This window comes from Buceros rhinoceros, unplaced genomic scaffold, assembly GCF_000710305.1.
Source record: "Buceros rhinoceros silvestris isolate BGI_N320 unplaced genomic scaffold, ASM71030v1 scaffold19724, whole genome shotgun sequence".
Taxonomy (NCBI): Eukaryota; Metazoa; Chordata; class Aves; order Bucerotiformes; family Bucerotidae; genus Buceros; species Buceros rhinoceros.
The window spans coordinates 6,254-6,643 of record NW_010406712.1 but is presented as its reverse complement, the minus strand read 5'-3'; the positions used below and the strand labels follow the sequence as shown (position 1 = coordinate 6,643).

At 60.0% G+C, this 390-nt stretch overlaps 1 protein-coding gene across 1 annotated transcript in view; it reads right to left on the bottom strand.

The window, feature by feature from the left end:
• Positions 1-390, bottom strand: part of CEP41 (centrosomal protein 41kDa) — a gene marked incomplete at its 5' end in the record, with an annotated part of 8,025 nt that overhangs the window by 2,114 nt on the left and 5,521 nt on the right. The window contains one exon of the mRNA XM_010134232.1: positions 131-282. Within this exon, the coding sequence (XP_010132534.1) occupies positions 131-282 (152 nt within the window). The remainder of the gene's footprint in view (positions 1-130; positions 283-390) is intronic.

Genomic DNA, 390 nt, shown 5'->3' with positions numbered 1-390 from the left:
GGACGGATGGGTTAGAGCGTTCTGCACCCCAGCGACGCCCAGCGTGGGGGAAGGAATGACAGAACACGACCCAGCAAGCTGAATTTGCAACGGCAGCTCACAGCGGGCTGCTGCGGGGCCCCATCCTCACCTCCCACAATGTGACACTGGTCGTACGCGTCTCGGTCTCGTACGTCCAGCAGCAGGAAGGGGCAGTCGGGGTACGGCATGTCCTTAGCCTGAGCCTCCACTTTCTCTGGCATGTCCTTGTCTATGTCCAGTTCACCAACACCGCTTATCACGCTGCAAGGGGAGAGGGGAGGCTGTGGTGCAAGCTCTCATCCGAGCACTTCTGTACCTCTTCTCCAGGCGCCGGGGCATTTCCATCAACCCTTCACACAACCCCAGACT